We start from the raw sequence: 24,941 nt of genomic DNA, 5'->3' as shown, positions 1-24,941 counted from the left end.
AGGATCCGCCAGCGGGGGCAGTTCCTGGCAGCGGGTGCAAGTCGCGGCGTCGTCCAGAGGAAGAGAAGATCTCGACGTGGAGGAAAGATGAAGGTCGTTGCACTGCCAGGGAAGAAACCAGCTGCAGAGTTTTCCGGTTAAAGGTACTACCCTTTGATTCACGGTAGTGGTAAAACGTGGTATCCCGGTTTCCGGGGTGCGTGGCACAGGCAAGGCGGCCACGAGATGCTCCAGGAAGCGAAAATGGACGCAGACTGGTTATCCCCACCAGTCGAAGGAAGAAGACTCTCCGGGCTGGAGATCTCCTCTGTCGTTGGGAAAAGTGGTGAGACGGTTCAGGAGGGCTCCACTGGTGGTGTCGTCGTAGCAGGTCGGCTCAGCTTCTCCCTCGTTGGATTCTTAGGTCCTGTGGCGACTTCTAAAGTTCCAGTCCCCAAAGCCCTGCTTTTATGCAGAAAACCCCCATTCACTCAGCCTAGCTGTCACTCAAACATGCTAAGTGGTGAGCCGGCCGGCTCACCACTTGGGCCAATCAGGACGGAGAGCGACTTGAGTTGCCTAGGCAACTCAGTCCAGGGTGCCTAAATCCCCCTCCACAGTACCCCAGACGGAGTGGCACCACTTTGGAGGGCTTCTGTGGAGAAGCCCACCAAAAAGTGGAACAAAGAGCTCAACTTGGGTTGGAGTCACAGAAGCGAACACAAACGCCATTTTAGAACCGAGTTCTGGCAAAAAATACCAACTGGAGAATTAATATTAAATAAATAAACCGGCAGTATGTTTGAGGCTATAGGAATTAAATAATTAAAGTTGGTAGCCTCGAACAATGGGAAATCCCATAGGGATATAGTCGCGGTCAAATATAAAAAGTAGTATTGACTGCCACCAGCCAAAACTCGATAGGGGGGACGGAGACGTGCCCCCTCGACTAACAGACCCCGGGCAATCGAATTGCCCCGGCCAGTCCGTCCACAATATGATGGTTTGTACTGGTTCTGTTCAGAATTTGAGACTAGTAAAGTCAATGGTGACTTTACATGCCCTGGGAGACAGTAGTCAGTCCCAGGGTATGGAGTCTATACTGGGGAGTCACTATGACACCCCTGTGTTACTGCACTGAGGGTGCTGTGTAACACACATCACAAAAACACATGAAGCCCTATGGAGTAAAAGGCCCCATAGCCCATTAAACACATCTAGAGTCAAAGAGACACACTCAAATCATGTCCAAGAGTGAGGGTGATAGAGTCTCACTCTTGGCAGGAGAAAAAAATAAACCCCAAAAAATCCAGCAAAGCTGCTGGGGGACTCACTAGGTTAGGAAATTCAGCCTAAACAGAGAATTCTCCCTAACAACCATCAGTGCCTGAGGCATTGATATCAGAGGATTCACGCATGAAAAACTACTTGCAAGAATGTCTTCATGAGGCGAGTGGAATAGACACCTCTCCAGAGGTTGATTTTGGCATAGCAGACCCTGGTGACTATGCTGAGGTGACATACAGGCAACTGATGTCAAGGGTTATGGAGAACATGGGGTGGTCAAGACATACACCAGTCTTTGAACAAGATGATCTTACCGATATATTGGACAGAGGGCCACAAGAGGACCCAATTGTTCCTTTTCATCAAGCCTTACAAAGGCATGTCACTACTAATTGGGAAGCACCAGAGGGCATTCCAGCTGTAAATAAAAAGCTGACAGCAAAGTACAGAGTTTAAAGCTCTGACCCTTTTTACCTGTCCAAGCACCCAACATTAGAAAGTCTACGGTACCTCAGGATAGGGACGACAAGCGTAACAACGCCATGGCCATAAAGGTTTTTTCGACTGGGAGTATGGCCTTGAAGTCAGCCAATGCTACATGAAGCTAGTAAGGTTCACACATCCTTTAGGAGTGCATTCCTATGGCAGCTGACCATATCGCCGAGGGGGAAGAGCGAGACTGGTTCCTAAACATTGTCAAGGATGGGAAAGATGCAATGTGAGAATCCCTCCAGACTGGTCTCGACTCTGTTGACAGTATCAGCAGATCTATGGCAGCTAGTACAGTTATGCGCAGTCTTGCCTGACTGAGAAAGTCAAGATTTGCCCCAGACGTACAATCCAGGCTTCTCAACATGTCCTTTGACTGCATACATTTATTTGGAACAAAGCTGATCAGAGTTTGGCGAAGCTGCAAACTTCCAAAGCAGCAGCCAAATCCCTTGGGCCTGCTAGAAGACAAACTCCAAACCACCCCACAGGCACACCCTGGAGGGGTAGGTCCTTTTGTCACTACTCCACATTTGGGAGGTGCAGAGGACAGCCAGCTCAAAGAGGACAAAGAAGATTCCCCTGAGGTGGACAGGGAAGAGCTTCAGCCACTCCAAAACCTCTCTGAAGACTTGATAAACAAAACTGCAGTAGGAGGCAGATTATCACAGCATCTGACAGAATGGCAGGCTATTACTTCAGATGCTTGGGCAAGGTTAATGCCTCCCTTTTCTGCAAAAACCACAGTCATCCACCGGGGAACAACTCTTTCAAAGTTCCAGATCCGCTCCTTATGCAGGAGATTTTAACCCTGCTAGAGAAAGGTGCTATAGAACCAGTACCTGTAGCGGAGAGGAACAAGGGTTGGTACTGCCCGTATTTTCTATTTCCCAAAAAGGATGGAGGATTGAGACCCATCTTGGATTTAAGACACCTGAACAAGTTCCTCAGGAAGGACAAATTCAAGATGGTAACCCTCTCTCAGATCTTTCAGGCCCGCCTGCTTCAGGATTGGATGGTATCATTGGACCTTCAGGATGCTTTCATGTGCCGATCCATCATAAGCACAGAAAGTACCTGAGGTTGGCCGTTGGTAGTTCTCATTATCAGTTTCGAGTTCTGCCATTTGGGCTAACCTCCGCCCGAGGGGTATTCACCAAACTGATGGCGGTTGTGGCAGCAAGTCTCAGGAGAGGGCAAATTCTCCTTTACCCCTACCTAGACAATTGGCGGATCAGAGCCAGTTTCCCAGAACAAGCCCTGGAACATCTCAGCTATACCTGCCACTCCCTTCACAGACTGGGCTTCTCCCTCAACTTCAAGAAGTCCCACATGATACCGTCACGAAGACTCAAATTCATCGGAGCAGTCCTGGATACATCCCTGGGAAAAGCCTCGCCACCAGAGGTGAGGGTCAAGACATTCTGCAGATGGTGACCAAATTCCAGAACGCCCAGCAACTACCGGCCATCGATTTTATAAGGTTGCTCTGCCTCATGGCATCCTCAATTTTTCTGGTGCCAGAAGCGCACCTGAGAATGAGATCTCTCCAATGGGCTCTCAGGACCCAGTGGTCACAATTCTCAGGAAGGATGTCAGACCTCCTACAAATCCTGAGCAGAGTCTTACTGGATCTCCAGTGGTAGGCCTGTCAGGAGAACACCTTGAAAGGAGAAACTTTTTGGCAACCATGGCCGGAGATAACGGTAGTGACGGATGCCTCACTCACGGGTTGGGGAGCCCATACCAACGATTTGATAATCGGCAGTCGTTGGTCTCCATCGGAGTCCAAACTACATATCAACCATCTAGAGCTGAGGGCAATCAGACTAACGCTGAAGGCCTTCCTGCCATCTGTACGAGGAAAGATGGTCCTGATAATGACGGACAACACAGTGGCCATGTACTCCCTCAGCAAGAGAGGAGGTGTAGGGTCACTGCCACTGGCAATGCAGCTCTGGTTCTGGGCAATACAAGAAAGAATCTCTCTGTTGGCAGTTCAACTAGCCGGAGAGAAGAACATGACGGCGAACGCTCTTAGCAGGGAGAGCACAGTCTCCCACGAGTGGGAACTAGCTCAGGAAGTCCTTCAAGAGTTCTTCACTCTTTGGGGAACCGCTCAAGTGCATCTGTTTGTGACCAGTGCCAACTGGAAGTGCGGGCTGTACTGCTCATGGGAATTTCCCCCGAGAGGAGCTCTAGGAGACGTGTTTGTGGTGGACTGGGATTTTCCACTCCTGTATGCGTTTCCTCCAGTCCCAGTGATTCCTCACGTAATCAGGAGGTTGAGAAAGTTCAGGAAATCCATGATCCTAGTTGCCCCGATTTGGGCCAGGAGGGCGTGGTACGCGGACCTTCTGGACATGTCCATCTGCCCTCCAATACGTCTTCCACTAAGAGAGAACGTCTCTCGCGAGAGGAGCATTGGATTCTCCATCCGGATATCCAGACGCTCAGCCTTCACGCATGGTTTCTGAGAGGCTGAGATACAAGGAGATTTTGCTTTTGGCTAGAAGGCCAGGCACTAAATATTTATACCGCTGCCACTGGAATAAGTTCTGCAGCTGGTGTAGAGATAAGAATTTTGACCCTTTTACAAGTAATACCCCGATGGTGTTATGCTTCCTTTTACATCTGGCAAATCTGGGGCTTCAGATTGGTACCATCAAGGGATATCTGGCAGCACTTTCTATTTTTAAGCACACTTCAGAGGAAGTCTCTTACTTTAAGATCCCTCTAATAGTACAATTTTTCAAGGGACTGACTAATGTTTTCCCTCCAATCCCATTTCAAGTCCCACTTTCGGATCTTAACTTAGCGTTAAACTTTCTGATGGGACCTCCCTTCGAGACTCTTGTCCCTGGAGACTACTAACTCTAAAAACATTTTTTTAGTGGCAATTACATCACTCAGCCCGAAGGGTGAGTGAGCTACATGTTTTATCTTGCTAGCTTCCTCCTACTATCATTAATAAAGACAAAGTGGTACTTAAAGTGAAGCCCACTTTTCTCCCTAAAATTGTCTCTAAGTTTCATCTTGCACAGAAGATAATGTTACCATATTTTTATCCTCCACATCCTGGAATGGAAGAGGAAAGGCTTCACAGGCTTGACCCTAGACATGCACTGAGCTTTTACATCTCCAGATGGGCAAGATTAAGACAGGATGACCAGTTATTTGTAGGCTGTTCAGGTCACAAATTGGGACAGGCCATTATCAAGCAAACTATATCCAGATGGATTATACTAGCAATATCGGAATGCTACAAACTGGCAGGTAAAGATTCTCCAGAACACTTAAAAGCCCATTCGACCAGGGGCAATGCAACTTCATCTGTTTTACAGAGGGGAGTTCTGATAAGGGATATATGTGCAGCTGCCGCATGGTCGTCTGTGCACAGCTTCACTATAGATTACAGTTTAGACTCTTCCTCAGGTCAAGAATCTGCATTTGGAAAAGCAGTGTTGCATTCAGTGCATCTAGAACCATAAAATATTCATGTCGTACTAAATTCTATTCCCTCCTCCAAATTACGTAAACTGCTTTGGGAGTGTATCAAAGATAAGGAATACATGGGAGGGGACAATCCAAGTTACTTACCCCTGGTAACGTTCTTTCGACTGGATGTTCCTCCCGCGTATTCCTTATCGCCCCTCCCAAACAACCCCAGTAGAATTTCCCTTGCGGTTGAAGTCTACGCTCTCTCAGGGGGAGTAACCGTCCAACACAACATGGTTTACTCGTAATAAACGGAACTGAGGCCAACAGGCGCTGTGCATGCTACATATACCTGCAGTGACATCGGCATTGAGACGGAGTCCTCTGAGGGACATGGAGTCGACCGACATCGACGCACAGCGCCTCCTGCAGAGAAATACATTTCCGAAGCAGCAAAGCTGAATATTGGAAATATCAAAGACAAGGAATACGTGGGAGGAGCATCCAGTTGAAAGTTACCAGGGGTAAGTAATTTGTCTGTCTAACATCTATACCGGTGTACTGGGAGGGGACGGGGATGGGAACAGGAGGGGTTGGGGAAGTTGAGGGCACTTTACAAAGTGTTTATGGTTTGTTGTGTTATACTTGAAAACCCAAAAAAAATAAAGTCAAAGAGAAGGCATCATAGATCACCCTCTTCGAGGGGATTGGGTCCTCCGACGTATTCCATATCTATGACATGTAATCACCACAGCTGTGCTGCTTCGGAAACTTTTTTCCTAGCGTCTGCGTCCTGCGTCGATGACGTTGATGCGCCGTCGTCGAGGACCTCCTCCGACGTCATCCGATGTGATAAGTAGGACGCCCGACGCCCGTAGCCTCAGTTCCGTTTTTTCCGCGAACGTGTTGCTTCGTGTTTCTCGGTTAAACGCCTCGACTCTTTGGAGTTCTGTTCTTCGAACCTGTTCGTTTTGTGAAAATCCTTTGTGTGAAGATGTCTTCTACTTCGTCTTCGACCCCGCGTCCGGGCTTCAAGAAGTGCGGGGAGTGTGGGTCCAAGATGTCGGTGACGGACTCGCACGACGCCTGCCTCTGGTGCCTCGGGGAGGCCCACGACACGGATGACTGTATCGACTGCCAGTCGCTCACGTCCAAAGCCTTACGCGAACGTAAGAATAAGTTGTCGGTAGGTCGGGTGTCCAAGCCCCGGAAGTCGAAGTCTGCGGGGCTTTCGACGGATGATTCGAGGGGTGACTCTCCGCGTCATTGTCGGAAGTCTTGTGGGTCTCCTTCAGGAGTCGGTCTCGCCACTCCACAGCCTCTTCGAGGCATTCTCGGAAGCGCCGACACCGGTCGTCTTCCAGGTCCTCTTCGGAGGACTCTGCCCGGCACGTCGCTTACCCCACCAGCCGTGCGACGCCGGAGGAATGGGCTTCCTTCGGGAAGAAAATGCTGGCGATTCTTGAGTCGCAGGGTACTAAGCCGTCCGCGCCCCCGAGTGGGGTCGGCTGTGAGAGGTCGAGAGACACCGCTCGCAAGAGTGGTCGGCACGAGTCACAGGAGAGGTCCCGTTCGGACAAGGAGACTCGTTCTCGACGTACCCGTTCCAGGTCCCGGTCCTCGACGCGTTTGAGACTGTGTGCACCTGTGAGGTCTGCAAGGAAGACATCGACGTCTGAGGCGTCGAGGGTGTCGACAGGCTTTCTCGAGGCTCCGGCTCCGAGGAAGTCGTCGAAGCCGTCGACGCTCAGGTCGTCGAAGGACATGCTCGGGGCTCCGGCTTCGAGGGCTGTGTCGACGCCGCCGATGCTGGAGGCGCTGCATCTGACGTCGACGCCGATTTCCTCGACGCCGATCCTCTCGGCGCCGATGCCGGTTCTCTCGACGCCGGCGCAGATTCGCTCGACGCCTTTCGTGTCGGAGGTACCCCGTGGCCCGGGAGGACCCCCTAGGAAGGCTCTGGTTAAGAGCAAGCACTCTCGGGTGCCTTCTTTTCGCCACCTGGAGTATATTTCAGAGGCGGATGAGGATTCTGATGGCCTGGTTCCTAGTCAGGTTCCAGATGAAATTGTCTCGGGCCATAGTCAGTTTGACGATTTGAGGCAGTCACTGCATGATGCCAGTGGACTGGACACCTCTCCGGAGGTGGAGTTTTGTAGGCCTGAGCCTGGCTCTCATGCCGATTCCTCGTACCGGCGCCTTATGGCTAGGGTTTCTGAGTACTTGGGATGGTCTGCTCCCCCAGGGGAGTTTGTGCAGGATGATCTGACGGACATCCTTGATGTTGGTCCCCCAACTGACCCGGTACTGCCGTTCCATATGGCTTTACAGAGAAGGGTGGCGGCGGCTTGGACTGCTCCGGAGAGTCTCCCGGCGGTGGGCAGATCCTTGTCGCGAAAATACCATCCAGCCAGTAGCGACCCCTGCTACTTGACCAGGCACCCCACTCCGGAGAGTTTGGTGGTGCAGGCGGCCACGGCCCTGGCAAAGCAGGCGTCGTACCCTACCATCCCTCCTGATAGGGACGACAAACGTTTTGATGGCTGGCCGAAGAAAGTGTTTTCTTCTGGTGGTATGGCGCTTCAGGCGGCCAACTCCATTTGTGCCTTGTCTCGTTTCACGCACACTCTGTGGAACTGTGTTGCGTTAGCGGCTGAACATATTCCCGAAGGGGACGAACGGGATGGTTTCCTTGCTATGGTCCAGGATGGTAAGGATGCCATGTGTGAGTCCGTTCAGTGGGGTTTGGACTTAGCTGAATGCGTCAGTAGGTCCATGGCGGCGAGCACCGTGATACGCAGGTTTGCGTGGTTGCGGAAGTCGGGGTTTGCTCCTGATGTGCAGTCCCGGCTCCTCAACATGCCCTTTGACGGTGAACACCTTTTTGGCAGCAAGGCTGACGAGAGCCTTGAGAGGTTGCAGACCTCAAAAGCTGCAGCGAAGTCGTTGGGCGCTGCAGTTCGCCAACCTCCGCCTTTTCGTCCTAGGGGACAGCAGTGGAGGGGTGGTTCCTTTCGCTATTACTCGTCCTTCAGTAAAGCGAGAGGAGCTGGCAGTCAAAGGGGCCTACGCAGGGGTACCAGAGGTGGACGACAGGGTACCCGTGGTGCCAAGGCCGCTCGGGCAGTTGCCTCTTTGCCCTCAGGTAACGCCGCAGCCGCTCCCACTCAGTCATGAGGCCATGTCCCATGGTTCGCCGGTTGGGGGAAGGCTGGCGCAGCATCTTGTAGAGTGGCAAGCCATTACTTCAGATGTGTGGGTTCTGGAGATCATAACCCACTGCTACTGTCTTCCTTTTCGGCACAGGCCTCGCGACAATCCACCGGGGAATCTCTCTTTGCAGAGTCCGGATCCGCTCCTTGCGCAGGAAATTCAAGCCCTGCTGGAGAAAGGCGCCATAGAACTGGTGCCTGTAGCGGAGAGGAACAAGGGATGGTATTCCCCTTATTTTTTGATTTCGAAGAAAGACGGGGGATTGAGACCCATCATGGACTTGCGCGGTTTGAACAAACTCCTCAGGAAGGACAAGTTCAAGATGGTTACTCTCTCTCAAATCCTCCAGGCCCTTCAGCTTCAGGACTGGTTGGTGTCTCTCGACCTCAAGGATGCTTACTTCCATGTGCCGATCCATCCCAAGCACAAGAAGTACCTGAGGTTCGCGGTTGGCGACTCGCACTTTCAGTTTCGGGTCCTGCCGTTCGGATTGACCTCCGCCCTGAGGGTTTTCACCAAGCTCATGGTGGTGGTGGCAGCGCATCTCAGGCAAGGGTGGATTCACGTCTACCCCTACCTGGACGATTGGTTGATCAGGGGGACCTCTCCCGAGCAAGTCCTAGATCATCTGTCTGTCACCTGCCACTCCCTTCACAGGCTGGGCTTCTCCCTCAATTTAAAGAAGTCCCATTTGACGCCAACACAGCGGCTCCAGTACATCGGAGGAGTGCTCAACACTTCCCTGGGGCAGTGTTTTCCTCCCCAGGTGAGGGCTCTTCACATTCAGCAGATGGTGCACAAGTTTCAGCATGCCCAGACGCTCCCAGCGTTGGAGTTCTTGAGGTTGCTCGGTCTCATGGCATCCTGCATTCTTCTGGTGCCAGAGGCTCGCCTGCGGATGAGATCTTTGCAGTGGGCACTCAAGACGCAATGGTTGCAGTCCTCCGGCAGGATGTCGGACTCGGTTCTGGTGCCGCCCTCAGTCGCCCGGGACCTTCTGTGGTGGGCCGTCGAAGGCAACTTGATGAAGGGGGCTCCGTTTTGGCTTCCCTGGCAGGAGGTGACGATCGTGACGGATGCATCCCTCACGGGATGGGGAGCTCATGCCAACGGGCTGACAGTCAGCGGTCGTTGGTCTCCGTCGGAGTCCAGACTCCATATCAATCTGTTGGAGCTGAGGGCCGTCAGGCTAGCCCTGAAGGCTTTTCTGCCGACTGTGCGAGGAAAGAATGTCCTGATCCTGATGGACAACACAGTGGCCATGCACTACCTCAACAAAAAGGGGGGGGGCAGGGTCACTTCCTCTGTGCAGGGAGGCGATGCAGCTCGAGTTCTGGGCCATCCAGCAGGAAGTTTCGATCTCGGCAGTTCATCTGGCCGGAGACGAAAACGTGACGGCGGATGCTCTGAGCAGGCAGAGCGCGATCTCTCACGAGTGGGAGTTGGCTCAGGAGATTCTCCTGGAGATCTTCGCCCTTTGGGGGACCCCTCAAGTGGATCTCTTCGCCTCCAGTGTCAACCGGAAGTGCGAAAGGTTTTGCTCGCGGGAATTTCCTCCAAAAGGAGCCTTAGGAGACGCGTTTGTGGTGGAGTGGTCATTCCCGCTGCTGTACGCGTTTCCTCCAGTCCCCGTCATCCCGCAAGTGCTGCGGAGGTTACGGAAGTTCGGTTCCCGGATGATCCTCATTGCTCCGGCGTGGGCTCGGAGGACGTGGTACCCGGACCTTCTCGACTTGTCCATCTGCCCTCCACGTCGTCTTCCCTACCTAGACGGTCTGCTCTCACGGGAGGGGGGTCAGGTTCTCCATCCAGAGGTCGGATCCCTCAACCTTCACGCTTGGCTTCTGAAAGGTTGAGGTATAAGGATTGGGACCTCCCTGAAGACGTGATGGAGGTGTTGCTTTCGGCCCGAGGCCAGCAACAAAAATCTCTGTACCGTTGCCGTTGGCGTAAGTTTTGCGACTGGTGCAGGGTTTAGAATGTGGATCCTTTTGCATGTGACATCCCCATGGTTCCGTCCTTTTTACTTTCTTTGGCCCACAGGGGCTTGCAAGTGGGTACCATTAAAAGTTACCTGGCGGCGCTGTCCATCTTTAAGCGCTCGTCTGAAGAGTGTTCTTACTTTAAAATCCCTTAGTTTCTGAAAGGGCTCACTAATGTGTTCCCTCCGTCACCTTTCCTGGTGCCCGGTTGGGATTTAAACCTTGTTCTTAAGTTTCTTATGGGTGCTCCGTTTGAGCCTTTACATTCTTGCCCTTTGAGGGTGTTAACTCTGAAAACTGTGTTTTTAGTTGCGGTTACTTCCGCTCGCAGAGTGAGTGAGTTACAGGCACTTTCAGTTCAGCCACCCTTCACTGTATTTCACAAGGACAGGGTTGTCCTTAGAGTTTGTCCTTCTTTTCTTCCGAAGGTAGTGACGGAATTTCATTTGGCCCAGAAGGTTGTTCTTCCGGCATTCTATCCTCCTCCGCATCCTGGTAAGGAAGAGGAGAGGCTCCATAGGCTTGATCCTAGGAGAGCTTTAAGCTTTTATGTTTCACGCATGTCCCGGGTCAGAGTGGACGATCAACTCTTTATTGGTTACGCTGGAAAGCGTTTGGGGCAAGCTGTGACGAAACAGACTTTGTCTCGCTGGATTATTTTAGCCATCTCGGAGTGTTACCGCTTGGCGGGTAGGGACCCACCGGCTGGCTTGCGGGCCCATTCTACCAGGGGTGTGGCTGCATCTACTGCCCTGCAGAGGGGTGTTCCTATTCATAACATCTGTGATGCAGCCACCTGGGCTTCAGTACATACATTTGTACGTCACTATTCCCTCGATTCCATCCGAGGGCAGGATCTGGCCTTTGGCAAGGCGGTCCTTTGCTCTGCTATTTGATTGGCTATTCTAAATTTTGATTCTAAATTCTTTCCCTCCTCCTTGCTCTGGTACTGCTTCGGGAGTCTGTCATAGATATGGAATACGTCGGAGGACCCAATCCCCTCGAAGAACAAGCTTTCTTACCTGGTAACGTTCTTTCGATGGGATGGTCCGACGACGTATTCCATATCGCTCACGCCCTACCTTCCCCACTGCAGAATTTCTTTTGCGATTGCAGCTTACGTTCCGTTCCGCAAGGCTTGTGTCTGACTGGCAGTTGACTAATGTCACACGTTCTGGGGGAAAAAACTACAACTGAGGCTACGGCGTCGTGCGTCCTACTTATCACATCGGATGACGTCGGAGGAGGTCCTCGACGACGGCGCATCGACGTCATCGACGCAGGACGCAGACGCTAGGAAAAAAGTTTCCGAAGCAGCACAGCTGTGGTGATTACATGTCATAGATATGGAATACGTCGTCGGACCATCCCATCGAAAGAACGTTACCAGGTAAGAAAGTAACTTGTTCTTCTTCACCTTCTTCCTCAGATACTTCTCAGGAAAGAGGTTTGTTTGCCTGACTAAATCCACTAAAGATGAAGGGGGAATATTTTTGAAAACCGATGCTTAGAATCCTCGAGAAAGAGGCCCTGTCCTCCTCAAAACACAAAAAAAGGGGCCATGCTCCAGTTGACGACGAGTCCGGGTCTTGAGTCTAAAACCTCTTGCGATTCTTCGAGTACTTGACTGGATGAGAAATTGTCCAAGCCCCCATCGGGTCGAGTCCCTCGAAGCATAAGTCGAAGAGTAAGCCGTCGATACCATCAATGCCAAAATTGTCGGTACTGACAATAATCAAGACATTGATGCCGGCAGTGGAGTCACTGACGCCCTTTCTATAAAAACCTGATTTAAAAAGTAAAGGATTTTAAACCTTTACCAAAAAATTACTTTTTCAAGTCTTTAACCTCCACATATGATATGAGACATCAGATGAAGCCCCTCCTTTTGGCCTTCAATTTGATACGCGTAATATACATAGGGATACTCCTAATGTCCCAGAAAGTTTCATCTCCGGGGAAACAAGAGCCAGGGAGCTGCATAATACCCTACAAACAGCTAGCAGTTTTGACACTTCTCCAGAATGACCTTGGGAAGCCATACCCATCTTATCATGCTGATGTATCATACAGAAGTCTGATGACTAGGGTTCTAGATTGTTTCGATGGAGTAGACCTGCTCCTCCATTTGAGCATGATGATCTTACGGACATATTGGACGAAGGTCCACAAAATGTCCCAATATTACCCTTTTGTGTGGCACTCCAAAAAAAGAGTAATGGCAAACTGGCAGGTTCCGGAATCTAGTCCTGCAGTTAATAGAAACCTCACCAGAAAATACAGACCACCAAGTAGCGACCTAGGCTACCTGTCAAAACATCCAACACCGGAAAGTTTAGTGATCCAAGCAGCTACGTCTACCTCAAAGCAAGCTGCATCCTCCACTATCCCTTCAGATGGGGATGAGAAACGTATCGATACCTGGGCAAATAACGTTTTTTCAGCTGGAAGCATGGCTTTAAAGTCTGCTAACTCTACATGTCCACTGGCAACATTCACATTCACCAGGTGGGACTGTGTAGCTATGGGGGCTGATCACATCCCCGAAGGGGAGGAAAGAGACGGCTTCATGAACCTGATGAGAGATGGCAAAGAGGCCATGTGTGTGTCTCTTCAATTGGGTCTGGACTATGCTGACAGCAACAGCGGAGCCATGGCGGCAAGCACTGTAATACACAGGTTTTCGTGGTTGAGGAAGTTAGGATTTGCACCTGACGTACAATGTAGACTCCTCAACATGCCCTTTGATGGTAATAAGGCTGATGATAGCCTTGAAAAGCTACAGACCTCAAAAACGGAAGCCAAGTCCCTAGGTGCTGCCATCTGGCAGCCACAGTCCTTTCACCCCAGCGGATCATTTTAGGGTAGGTCCTTTTTGTTTCTACTCCTCAGTTGGAAGAGCAAGAGGACAGGCTGGTCAAAGAGGACAAAGAGGATTCCCTTGTGGTGGATGAGGGAGAGGTGCAACGCACGCCCAAGCAGCAGCGTCTTTACCATCAGCCACTGCTTAAGCAACCTCTCTGAGGTCTTGACTCCCGAAAACCTTGGTGGGAGGCAGACTGCCACAGCATCTGAAAGAATGGTGAGGTATTACTTCAGATGCATGGGCACTGGAAACAGTAGCCCAAGGTTACTGCCTTCCCTTTTATACAGAGACCTCAGGATAATCCAATGGGAAGCCATTCGCTAAATGTTCAGATCCATTCCTGTTGCAGGACATTTTGAGCCTGCTAAAGAAAGGCGCTGTAGAGCCAGTATCTGTAATGATGAGGAACAAAGGATGGTATTCCCCCTATTTCCTGATCCCCCAAGAAGGACGGAGGACTGAGACCCATCTTGGACTTGGGATTCTTGAACAAGTTGCTCGGGAAGGACAAGTTCAAGATGGTCACACTTTCTCAGATCCTTCAGGCCCTCCAGGATTGGATGGTATCATTGGACCTTCAGGATGCTTACTTTCATTTGCCAATCTATCACTAGCGCAGAATGTACCTGAGATTTGCTGTCCGTGGTTCTCATTATCAGTTACGAGTTCTGCCATTTGGGTTCACCTCATCCCCAAGGGTTTTCACCAAGCTGTTGGCGGTGATGGCAACGAGTCTCAGGAGAGGGGGGCATTCATGTCTATCCCTACCTGGACGATTGGCTAGTCAGGGCCGTCCACCCGAAGAAGCCCTGGAACATCTCAGCATAACCTGCTATGCTCTCCACAAACTGGGCTTCTCCCTCAATTACAAGAAGTCCCAAATTATACCAAACCTTCATTCCTACCAACTCGATCTGCAGAGGGCTCTGAGTTTCTACATTTCAAGGTTGTCAAGACTTCATCTGGATGACCAGCTGTTTATAGGATACACTGGTCATAGGTTGGGACAGGCTGTAACCAAACAGACTTTGTCCAGATGGATTATTTGTGCTATTTCTGAATGCTACAGGCTGGCTGCGAAAGATCCCCTAGAAGGCTTGAGAGCCCATTCCACTAGGGGCATGGCGGCTACATCTGCTCTGGAAAGAAGTGTTTCTATTAGAAACATTTGTGAGGCAGCCTGTTGGTCTACAATTCACACTTTTACTAAGCATTACTGCCTTGATTCTACTAAGCCATGATGGAAGCTTTGGGAAGGCAGTCCTTCATTCCGTCCATGGCAACTATTGATTACAAAATTCTTACTCCCACCTCCAAAACAAACACTGCTTTGGGAGTCTATCAAAAGATGAGGAATGCGTGGGAGGACACAACCCATTCGAAGAACAAGTTACTTAACCCTGATAACGTTCTTTTGACTGGATGTTCCTCTCACATATTCATCGGCTCTCCCATCCTACCCTGCAGCTGAATTTCCACGTTATTGCAGCTTATGCTCCTTCACAGTCTAGTATGGTCTAATCCGCTTTAATGTGCGAAGTTCTCTTGAGAATGACACAATAAAACAGAACTGAAGCCAACTGGCGCTGTGCATGCTCTATATACCTTCGATGACATCATCCTCTAGACGGAGGCCCTCGAGGGACATCGAGTCAACCGCATCGACGCACAGCGCCCTCTGCTGAAAAGAAAATCCAAAGCAGCTGAAGCTGGATATTGGAGATATCAAAAAATAAGGAATACGTGGGAGGAACATCCAGTTGAAAAAACGTTACCAGGGTTAAGTAACTGTTCTTTCCCCTCCATGCAGCAGGAACTAGCTCTGGTTCCGGTGATGAGCAGAGGAGCTGGAGGCCTCCATCTTGCACCAACCGGAGTTATGTCTTGGGGGTTGGGGGAGGCCATCGCACTTCATAAAGAAATCATTCATTTTTGACCTCTGAGGGAGACCCACCCCTAAGACATGGGGCAGCTGTGCCCCTGCACCTTGGGCCCTCACTTCACTAATGTATATGGTTGGTACCACACAGAACTCCTGTGCACTCATAAGCACATCTCAAGACCACTACGCATCCACAACATGACTTGACGTAATATCACCACCACACTAGTAATTACCTCCATGAAAGTTCTGCCGGCGAGTAAGCGAAATGCTCATCCTTTCCTTTGATATTTTTTCTTGAGGTCAAAACACTGAAAATGTTACATGCCTTTGAACGATCACTGGCATTCACTCGTATGTTTTTATTTCCCTACATATTGTGAGTTACATCTGTACATCTTTGTCTCCCTGACTTCTGACACCTCCCCTTTCCTGCTCTCCTTGGCCCCATATGTTTCACCGAACAGACCTAGATCTGTCTGCCAAGTTGAGAGGAGTCAAAATTCACCTCAACATGGATAAGGGTCTGCATTTTAAGATCACTACTGTGGTGATGTGCGCAGTATAATAGACTATGTAATATAGAATTGAAATTGCACTGTGGTTAAAATCCATAATCTGCTTTGGTAGTAAAATCGTAAATGTTTTATTTTTTGTCCTCTTTTGTTTCTGATTACCCAAGGTGGATGGCCCTATCATCATTACCAGAAAACTGTTAAAAACTGCTATGAAACACTTGGAAATCATTGCTAAATCAAGGAGGAAAGGTACAGTGCATTGTCAAGTGCTAGGTTGGTGTGCTTTATTTGTTGCCCAGCGATCACTAAAAGCAGTTTTAAATATTGTTTTGAAGTATTGTTGTCTGTGTTGTATTTTTACCGGTATATGGAGATAAATGGGAACTAAAGCCAAAATGTGGTTTTTTGTTGCACAGGTAGTGGCTGCATTGGTGACTATTAAGTTATCCCACACAACTAAGGCCCTGGATTTTCCTCATTCCATCAACTGTCCTTATGTCACGAGTCACCTTAAGACAGACTGTGCTTTTTAGCTGACTTCTCTCTTCAAACTGGAAACTTTAGGCAAATATATGGAAAGACACTGGGCCTCATTCCCATCGCATATGGGAACTGAAGGTAAAGTTGTGACAACTCTCTACGAAAGAGACCCAGTGTATCAAGATTACCTAATGCGAACTGAAGTGTAAATTCCCAGATGACCGCAACAAAAACCAGCAGGTTGCCGCCAGACCCGTAATGAATTACCAGCGCTTGACTTCCCGGTAAAACCAGGGTATTCCGACCCCGGCAGCCGGGAAGTCAGGCGCCGGTTATTTTCTAAGTCCCCATTGCCATGGAGACCCCAAGGACTCCATGGGAATGGGGACCACAGAAGCACTGGCACTGCTAACAACGGTGCTGGTGCTTCTGTGAAAATCTGTGGGCGGGTGCAGTTCTGCCCACCAGGTCTGACCTTGCGGGTATGATGGCACCCGCCTGCAGAGTCGTACTGTGTCGGTCCGGAAACACTGGTGCCGGTAGACTTATTGGCACTGGTGTTTCCGGACCGGCACAGTCATAATGAGGCCCACAGTCTATCTGAGTAGTGTGACTAGGCAGCAAGGCTTGGACTTAGAACCGTGTGAGGGTGGTGAAGGGTTCAGCTAGGCCCACAGGAAACATTCTTAATGACACAAGTGAGGCAGAATGTATAAAAACAGTTATTTATTATAGCCCTAAACATACTCTTAGCAATTAAAAGCTACAAACTACAGGTAAGTATCACACTAAACATACACTATCATTATATACATATTCAAGTTTGTGGTGCTCTGGCTATAGAGCACCAATACTTTACACATGAATACAGTTGAAAAAAATTCTAAGCAAATGTAGTGTAGCAAGACAAGTGAATACAGAACAAGGTAAGTAATAACTAAGAAGAAAGGAGTTTAAAACACCATATACCACCTTCTAAAAATATGGCACTACACTTTAAAAGTCCTTCCCTAGTTAGAAATTTAGGGGGTCTAGTCCACATAGTCACATGTCCCAGGGAAAATCTTTTCAGAAGGCTAGAAGTGTTTAAAGGAGTATAAACAAATGTTGTCAAAGCCACCAGACAGCTGTAAGTGTCTCAAAGTTGAAGAATCAATGAAAGTAAAGTACTTTGGGAAGCCCAAGGAAAGATCCTCGACTAGAACTCCACCTATCAAGGTGAGGCAAGAGAGAGGTAGGGCAAGGACTTAACCCCTGTTAAATCCTATAGAGGTAGTGAGGGTAGGAACAGGTATGTTTACTCGGCCCGTACTGCGATTGACTCAGAGACCCATTTTAGCAGCTCCTGAACTCGCTAGGCCCCCTTGCTCTGTTCCTTGGATCTGTTGGAAGGGTCGATGTGTCGCTAGTGCAGAGGCCACTTTCAGCAACAAATTTTAGGTCTTGATAGTTGGCGGTTAAGTGCTCTGGCAAGACAGTTCCTGCCATTAGGCAGCTGGACAACCCTTGCATGAGAAAAAAAGGACCACCACATTGTTGATGACCTCAGAAGACCTGCAGAACACGATGCAGGTGAAGAGTAGCTATATAGCCTCTGCAGAGAAATGACGGAAGTCGACCCTCATGACGGAAACAGAGTAGCTGGTCCTACAAGGCCCCTTTTCGTGCCTGAGAGCTGAAACTGCAGGAGGAGGCCTCTTGCGACTGATGCAGCCCACGAGGAAGCTGGTCAGCCCGCAGTATGGTTTTGGGAAACCGCCAAAGACTTCCAAGGACCCTCAAGCACGGGTCAAGACTGGTTGTTCCCCTCGATGCAAGGGTCAAAGCACAGATGAGGGCCTTCTGCAGATCAGCAAAGTAGCAGGGCTTTGCCGGGACGGTTGAGAAAGTCTGGAAAAGTAGTACAGGGACACCACACCTGGATTCCAGACTAGGATTTTTGTGTTATAGTCATTTGCTTTAATTTTCTTAAGGTAGATAGTTGGGCGCTTTGTTACAGATGACATTAAGACAAACATACAATTTTAAAGCTGTGATTTAATAAATCTCTTGGCATCTGGTCTGGTCACTGGCCACAGATGTTTTATGATTTATCTGAAGTTTATCTTGGAACTTGGAATTTAATTCCCAGCAGATAGTGATTTTACTCATTCCTTTTGTTGAGTTCATCTGGTAATTTACACTTCAGTTCTCAATAGGTAATCTTGATACACTGGGTCTCTTTCGTAGAGAGTTGTCACAACTTTACCTTCAGTTCCCATATGCGATCTTGGGTCTCTTTTTTTTTTTATTGCGATCTGGTTTACAGAAAACCTTACAGAACTATTTCATACACACATGAATACATTCCTCACAGACAAAACACATACACTATAAAATCATGTCAATTGATTTTAAAACAACCAGTAAAAAGTGATAAAGTGCAATAATTAACTAACCCCTCCCCCTCTAAATTAGTCTGGACCAAAACAAGTTATTAGACTATTCAGAATTAAAACATTCAAGATCTTTTACAAAGCACTGCACTCTAGAAGAAACAAAGTGCGGACAATTCATAACCAAGTGGCTGAGAGTTTCCTGATGGTCTCTTCTTGTGCAAAAACAGCAGCTTGTTATAGTGCCTAGTGCAGGGTTGGTTTCCAGGTGCTTAGTGCATGCTCCCGTGGCCAATTGGTTCGGGTCTAAAACGCATATAAAGAGCCCTTACCCTGTTGTACTGGAGGTAGACTAAATACAGTGGGAGACATTCTCTTTTCCATTCAAATTGCACATATTTTGTGTCGGAAGAGTTGGTGTTGATAGTCAATCACCATCCAGTCATGTCTAAAAGGTTTTGATTTGGTACCTCTGATCGTTTAAAATTCCTCTTTCAAGGACCCAATCTCCTTCAAAAGAACGTGCATCTTCTCCTTATATGAATTAATCAAAGAAATTGATGCGTCCTTTAGCATTTCGCTCTGATTGGAGTAGAATGAATTGTCCGGGGGATGAATAAGCCTGGCATTATTCGATAATTGTCACCACAAAAACCGAGCCTATAACGAAATTAAGCTCCGCTTATGACGAATAATATAGTTAGAAATGGATAGGGAAAGACCCAACATCTATTTCCACAATTTCCCTTGCATAACATTTAGAATACAACCTAGATGAATAAGGGACATATCAAGACCATACAACGTCACTGGCTCAATCTTCATTAAATAGTATCGTAGAATCGATAAAAAAGAGAATTTGCAGACTCTGAAGAAAAGACATTTCATATGAGAAATACGTGATCAAAGTTTGTCTTTTAAAACATACTTCCACATAACAATGGAAGCAGTATTAGCAAATTGTACCAAGGCACCTTAAATTCGAGACCTGATCCAATCTCTCCGAAACCCAATACATGGATTTTGGCTTAGAAGAACTCGAAAAAATAACAATCTTTGATTTAGCCCTGTTGGCCTGTAAGTTATTTGAGTAAGCATAGGTTGAAAACAAGTGCAATTTGTGAGAGAGGCCTACTGCCGCCCTGATTAAAAAAAGATCATCGACAAAGGCTAACCAGAGGTGGCCTAGCCTAGCTGGAGATATATTAGGAGCCTGCCATAAAGCACCTATATCGCTTACATTTAAACTGAAGAGTGGGTCCAAAAATTAATCCTTGTTTTAGGCCAGCGGCTGTTGGAAGGGTTTTAGATACTTAGCCCTCTCGGGTGAGGCGCACTTTTATAGTGGTGTACTTATGTAAAAGTGCCAAAAGCTGTACCAATTTTGCAGGAATGTTGAAGTTATGCAGTTTCGTCCACAACGTAGATCGAATGACAGTCAAAGGCATTTGTCATGTCAAGGGATGCCATGTATACTGCACCCCTACCTTTGTGTTTGACGTCATGCAGTAAATGAGCCAGAATAGTAGCATTCGAAGCAGTCCCCATGTTCTTTCTGAAACCCCTTTGAGATCTAGAGCAAGTCGAAGATTGAAAAATTACAGAATTTAGATCTCCAAGTAGCAAGATTGCAAAGACCTTGCTGATGGAATCTAATAAATGCAATGGGTCTGTAATTAGGGGGATTAAGAGGGTCACCTTTTTTTAAGATGGGAAAAATAATGGATTGGGACCACATCAGGGGGATTAAGTGCGTCTCAGAAATTGAGTCAAAAGGGGGTTTAAGAAATGGAAACCACAAAGAGGGGGCGTTCTTCAAAACAAAAGGAGGAATGCTATCTGGACCTGGGTGGTTTGTTTGTTAATGGACCAAATAATATTGTCCTCCAACAGGGACATTTCCCAAAAATCACTGGACCCTCCGTCGGATTGTACATACCTCTGAAACCCTTCCGGGAGGAGGTACTTTTTCTCATGGAATTAATCCCATGCAGTTTCAGAGACAGGAGTCCAAGGAGGCACTGGAAGTCTGCACCAAATGATTTATCGTGGCCCAGAATTGCCCTCCCTTACCCTTACAGAGCTGACTCAGCATATGTTGGTTATCCTTCAAAAATAGGTCAATTTTAAGAGATCTAGTCAAAATCTTATGTTATTGACACATCTTTTTCCTAGAGTTTAAGTACTGCGTCCCTGCAACCCCTTCTCTTCAGAAAGGCAAGTCCCTTGCGCGTGGCCCTCTTGGGGGCCACAATTCTGGGGTCAGATCTATGAGGTAGCCCCTTAGTGTTAGAAGTGGAGTTATTATCAGTAATGATTTTAAGACATGCCAAGATGATACTATATAGATCCTCGGCTCCAACACAGTGAGGCAATTAAAATTTGCCAGCAAACCTGTATTGATGACCGTCTCAGTCAGTAGTTGAGTGAACTTGAGGCCCTGTCTGTTATCCCATCTCACGGTTAAACCACCCCTATCCAAGGACAGACAGGAAAGAGCAGGTTCCATCTCAAAAGCACAGAGTTAAACGTACAGTAAGAGAAAGGATAAGGTGGGCCCCAAGGCCAGGATCATGAAGAATCCTAGGCCCACTTTTTGCCCTTAGGTCTCTTGAGGTAAAGAGGTGATCAATTCTTGAAGTAAATTGACTCCTATGCCAAGTATGTAAGAGAGAATCTTGTTGCACCTTCCCATCCACTCACAAGAATTCCCAATCAGTGAGAAAATGGTCCCAATCCATACCCCTAATAAGGTTGATGTGAGAGGAATGAGGAATGGAGTTGGAAACATTCCACTTAACCCCCTCCACACAGTTTGAGTTGAAATCACCCCCAAGAGCTATCGAGTGGTGCTGGCCCCTTGCCATCCAGTCCCCAAAAAGGTCCTATATGGTGGACTGAATAGCATCCACATCACCCGGGCAGGATTCTAATAACTGTTGACCAAAAGAATGCTAGAATGCAAAATCGTTGTAGTAACATTAACAGCCAACAACCCCTCTGAAGAATATACGAATGCTAGAGTTAAATCCAGATTGGAATCAATCGCAATGACCTGGCCGCCACTCCATGTCGGCTCGAGTGGCGGGACTGGAATAAGTGCGATAACCTTCCAGATCGAAGTGCATAGTAGAGATGGTTTCCTGAAGCATCAGAACATTGATTCCTTTTACAAACAATGTCTCCCTCAAAGATTGGTTCAAATTGGCCCGTCCACAAACATTCCAAGACATAACATTCAAACAAAGGCTAGGGTTGCGGGAAACCCCGAGTCCCACTATAATTTTTAAGGCTGACTCGACCCATGCCAGTCCTGTCTGGCTTACATAAAGATAGATATTTGGACTACAGTTGGGGAGGGGGCCCACAGGAGCTGCAATGGTATGGTCTGTCTGACCTCTCCTATTACCTTCACCTCTTGTAGCTTATGGGCCAAGAATACCTTGGCCTCATCCATCAATTTAATGTCAACTAGATCGTATCCCAGAGTAGATAAATTGACCCTATGCTCCCAGACTATATTTGCAACTGTCACCGAATGGAAATAACAAACCAATCCGGGACTAGAGAACTTTTCGCCATCCTCCGAGAATTGGAAACACCTGTGACTCCAGATGAACATTGCAACAAAGATACTAAGTGGTGCCCTGACATCCAAAAAGCCCTGCTAGACAAAATCATACTGCTCCAAACCAAAATTGATGCTAACAAACTTAGCCTATCCATTGAAGCAAAACACTTCAACCCTACTAAAGTCACCACAAACCTGTCCACCCCTTTTCAGTTTGCCCCCGTTTCAGTGTCAGAAATTATCAACATTATTGATAGCCTCATACCCTCTACATGTTGGGGAGATACTTGCCCGCCCTCCTTCATCAAAGAGGTGCTAGCTGATATTGCACCTTTTATCACAACCTTCATAAACTCGTCATTTGAAACCTGCACAGTCCCCACGAACCTCAAAGATGCATGGGTCCGCCCTCTTTTAAAGAAACCATAATTGGACCCCAAAACACCCACTAATTATCGACCCATAACCATGGTTCCGTTCCTACTCCAAATTCTGGATAGGGCAGCATACCTCCAAATTCAAAAACACCTCGAAAGGAACAACCTCCTTGGCCTTCGCCAATCAGGCTTCCGACCAGGTCATGGCATAGAAACGGCTGTCATCGACCATAAGACCCAAATGGACGAGATTAAGGACAAAGGTAACATAGCCCTTCTCCTCCTGTTAGACCTTTCTGCGGCCTTCGACCCGGTCAACTATAAAGTCTTATGCAAGCACCTTATATCAGCTGCTCATTTCTCGGTTAAAGCCACCTCCTGGATTCAATCCTTTCTCTCAAACAGGACCATGAGAGTATTCTCCACCACTGCTACAGCAGACCCAGCCACGTTATTATGTGGAGTGCCCCAAGGCTCATGCATCTCTCCCACTTTGTACAATATCTTTACAAAGCCACTATTTGATCATCTAGACAGCTTTGGTATCACCTACACGAACTATGCAGATGATACGCTAATTCTCATCCCCCTCTCAGGCTCCTACTCAGCGGACTCCCATCTCCTGAATAAATTCTACGCCATCATTCAGGCATGGATGGCCACCCATGGCCTCTGTCTGAATGATGACCAAACAGAGCTTTTATTGTTTGGCTCCCCAAAACCGCATGAACAAACTGCCCAGCCTATTCCAATCATTCACCATTGTCAACAATACAATCCAAGTGGCCAAAGCAGTCAAAACACTTTGGATTTACCTAGACTCCAACCTCAGCCTCACTAAACAAATCAATGCCACAGCCTCTTCAGTAGCCTACACAGCTAAACATATAACCGCCTGCAGACCTTTCCTGTTACCCGACAGCTGCATCATCCTAGCCAGAGCACTTGTCTTAACAAAACTTGACTATTGCAATACATTATACAACGGAACTAGCCTGCGCAAACTCAACAAACTACAAAATAATGTGTTAAGAGCTTCCCTCAATTTACCCAAAGTCGACCACATTGCTGTCGCCAGAACATGTGAAGAACAGAACCATCTTCTTACTGGTCTTTTCGAGAAAAAAACTAAAAACCTGGCTAGTTTCTCTAGAATAACCTAGTTCCTCTGAGACAGTTTTTAGCTCTTATCGCCCTGAGCACCACTCCATAACTACTAAGCTCTGGATGTATATCCCATCTTGACAACTGCCAACACATTGTTTGCTTGTATTGTCTAATTGTAATGCTGAATGATGTACCACACCTAATGCAATGTAATTTACCTGTACCTTGATTGTAACCTGTTATCCTATGTACTTAACTATAACATGTAAACATGCGCCCAGATACCTTTGGGTGAGGAGCGCTATATAAACAAACATACAATAATTATTTACTAATGGCAATGCGATCAGATCTATGTCCTCAGATGTAAGTGCTCTCAGTGGCGGAATTTTCTTGAACATTTCATGGAGAGTGGTCCTATTTACCCGGTTCAAACCATTTGACTAATAGAGGACCAGCCCACAATCTTTGTGGAGTATTGTACAGATTGTAATGTTTCACCACTTTGACACAACATTCGCCCCCCACCCCAATATCTGAACCCCCTGAGTTTGCCTGTTTTGGTACTTCAGTAGGCGACGTATCATTTGTTAGAGAGGGACTAGCGTTGTTGTTACCAGGACCACCTCTGCCATTCTTGCTTGTGGACTGATTAAAGACAACCACTGAGGAGTTACTTTTATTTGCAGGTTGAAGGGGGAAAGGTAATTTTTGATGATTTTTAGTGTGTCCCTGGACCTCAACCCCAAAACCAATCATCACGGGAGAGGGAGCCAGAAGCTATGGGGCCACTCCCTTCGAATCCCTCCAAAGGCGTGTAGCACTGATCTGTACCCGCATCTTGCATAAGAGTAGAACTAGTAGAGATCAATACCTCCTCTGTAGATGTAACATTTGGAGGTACCTGAACTCTCGGATTTCCTACACAAACATCCCCCATAACCTGTCCTTGCCTCTTACACCCTGTTTACAAGGGACCACACCATCTGCCTCAGCCTGCGAGTTGAGGTCAATAATCTCATCCTCCCTAGGCAGACGTAACCATTTTAAAGATGAGTGGCGCCCATTCAGCTTTACCGCCAGCATGAACTTTTTTTATTCCTGTTGCCTTTCTTCCTCTTAGGTTTTGGATTGTTAATGGGGACCGCATGCCCCATAGTGATTGCCTTCTCGATATTATTGTCTGTTTCAGGTTGAGGTGAATGAAACGGCACCGGCGAAACGCTTAGTCTAGCAAGGCATTTCACTAAAGGTGTTGGGCTGCTTGGAGTTTGGCCAATAACAGCCAGAACTGAGATGCCATGGACTCCTTGCCCTGAATACAACTTACGGCCATCAAGAGATAAGTTCATGTTTGGTTCCATAGGGACAGAAATG

At 47.9% G+C, this 24,941-nt stretch overlaps 1 protein-coding gene across 13 annotated transcripts in view; it reads left to right on the top strand.

Annotated features, from left to right (window-relative positions):
* The window catches only part of SNX14 (sorting nexin 14), a 2,214,134-nt gene that overhangs the window by 630,161 nt on the left and 1,559,032 nt on the right, over positions 1-24,941 (top strand). For 7 of the 13 annotated variants that reach the window (XM_069606348.1, XM_069606342.1, XM_069606346.1 and 4 more), the window contains one exon: positions 15,819-15,903. In XM_069606348.1, coding sequence (XP_069462449.1) covers positions 15,819-15,903 — 85 coding nt within the window. Of the gene's footprint in view, positions 1-15,818; positions 15,928-24,941 lie in introns of all 13 variants that reach the window. The other 6 variants (XM_069606351.1, XM_069606341.1, XM_069606345.1 and 3 more) reach the window with 1 other exon arrangement.

The sequence above is a fragment of the Ambystoma mexicanum genome, chromosome 4p, assembly GCF_040938575.1.
Source record: "Ambystoma mexicanum isolate Mex_15411 chromosome 4p, UKY_AmexF1_1, whole genome shotgun sequence".
In the NCBI taxonomy this organism is placed as follows: Eukaryota; Metazoa; Chordata; class Amphibia; order Caudata; family Ambystomatidae; genus Ambystoma; species Ambystoma mexicanum.
This window is presented reverse-complemented; position numbering and strand designations above follow the sequence as displayed.